Source organism: Morone saxatilis, unplaced genomic scaffold (assembly GCF_004916995.1).
Source record: "Morone saxatilis isolate NCDOM2014 unplaced genomic scaffold, NCSU_SB_2.0 Contig21, whole genome shotgun sequence".
NCBI lineage: Eukaryota > Metazoa > Chordata > Actinopteri > Moronidae > Morone > Morone saxatilis.
The window spans coordinates 13,132,247-13,133,720 of record NW_023339774.1 but is presented as its reverse complement, the minus strand read 5'-3'; the positions used below and the strand labels follow the sequence as shown (position 1 = coordinate 13,133,720).

Genomic DNA, 1,474 nt, shown 5'->3' with positions numbered 1-1,474 from the left:
TTGTTGATCTCTCACATAATACTATAGCATCCTATGTTTATCAGCGTTTACGTTGAGCCTGTATATCTATGTAGGCAGAATTCTTTGTGTAAATATTTTATGTGTACTAGAAAAAGTCTAAAGACGTGCTTGCAGCCTTTAGAACTCAAGACTGAAATAAACAAGGAAGTAGTCAACAGAGGCCCTGCAGTCTTGTTTGCACATCTAAAACAGTAAATATGACCCTCATCTTTTTTGGGGGTTTTTTTTTAACTGGTACCTGATTTATAATCTGGATATGTGTCTTGACCCAGGGAGAAGCACAGAGGAGGCATTGCCCCCAGTTTTCAAGTCATCCACATCAACTCTGTGACCGTGGACAACCGGCTAGACAATCTGCGACTGGTGCCAGTGGGCTGGAGCCCCAAGCCGGAGGAGATTTCCAGCAAACAGAGGTAGGAGTACAGCTGTACTGGTGTTAAAGGCTGAATTATAATCCAGTTGCTTTGTAGAAACAGAGGAATGGAACAGCTGGATTTTCTGTCTGTATGCAAAGCCAGTCTGATTCATTGAGGCCCCAGTTTGGACCCCCCCCCCCATATCCCTACATTTTAAAACAAATACTTTGAGGGTTTTGAATCACATTGTGCTCTGCTTAGTTAGCTGACCCTTTAACACTATTGAGAGATACAAGTTAAGAACCAGCTTCTTGTTTCTTAAAGAAGTAGTAGTTCAATATGTAATGTTTCTTAGAGCGTATATTTAGGTTTTTGTTGTTTAACACAGCTTACATTTCTTCCCACCTTATCCTACTTCTCCAGAGAGCAGTCTCTGTACTGGCTGGCCATCCAGCAGGTCCCAGCCGACCCTGTGGAGGAGCAGTATCTGGAGCTGAGCCGCACACGCTACTACAACGCTAACGGGGAGCTGGTAGAGGAAGAGGAGTGCTCCTGCACCTACTACGAGTGTCATTATCCTCCCTGTTCACTCATTGAGAGGAGGGTATGTATTGTAACTGGCATTCTTATTAAATGTGCATGATTTTGAATGATTTTCATCAGTTGAATGTGTAGTGAAATCAGTCCTTTTCATTTATTTAATAAGTGGGAAAACTTGTAAGCCCTTTTCCCCCCTCCATGAACTCATTCACATGCGGCCAGCAAAATTGCCACCAAGGATCGCAGCAGCACAGCATTAGCCAGACCAGGCCCAGAGCCAAAGGTGATCTTGTTCCTCGTCTTTCCACAGCTCCGGGAGTTCAACATCTGCGGTCGCTGCCAGGTGGCGCGCTACTGTGGCTCCCAGTGCCAGCAGAGGGACTGGCCTGCCCACAAGAAGCAGTGTCGCGAGCGCAAGCGGGTGCTGGCCCTCGAGTCGGAGCCTGAACGATGATCTGCCCTCATCCTCGCCTGGGAGAGGAGGAGGGAGAACGGGGGGAGGGGACAGGGTTATTAGACTTGTGGGAAGGGGAGCGGGGCTGAAGTGCAAAACGGGA

At 47.2% G+C, this 1,474-nt stretch overlaps 1 protein-coding gene across 1 annotated transcript in view; it reads left to right on the top strand.

The window, feature by feature from the left end:
• zmynd19 (zinc finger, MYND-type containing 19) overlaps nucleotides 1-1,445 on the top strand; it is a 4,042-nt gene extending 2,597 nt beyond the window's left edge. The window contains exons 4-6 of the mRNA XM_035667391.1: nucleotides 294-434; nucleotides 801-981; nucleotides 1,228-1,445. Coding sequence (XP_035523284.1) covers nucleotides 294-434; nucleotides 801-981; nucleotides 1,228-1,371 — 466 coding nt within the window. The 3' untranslated portion in view covers nucleotides 1,372-1,445. The remainder of the gene's footprint in view (nucleotides 1-293; nucleotides 435-800; nucleotides 982-1,227) is intronic.
• Nucleotides 1,446-1,474: the final 29 nt, after the last annotated feature.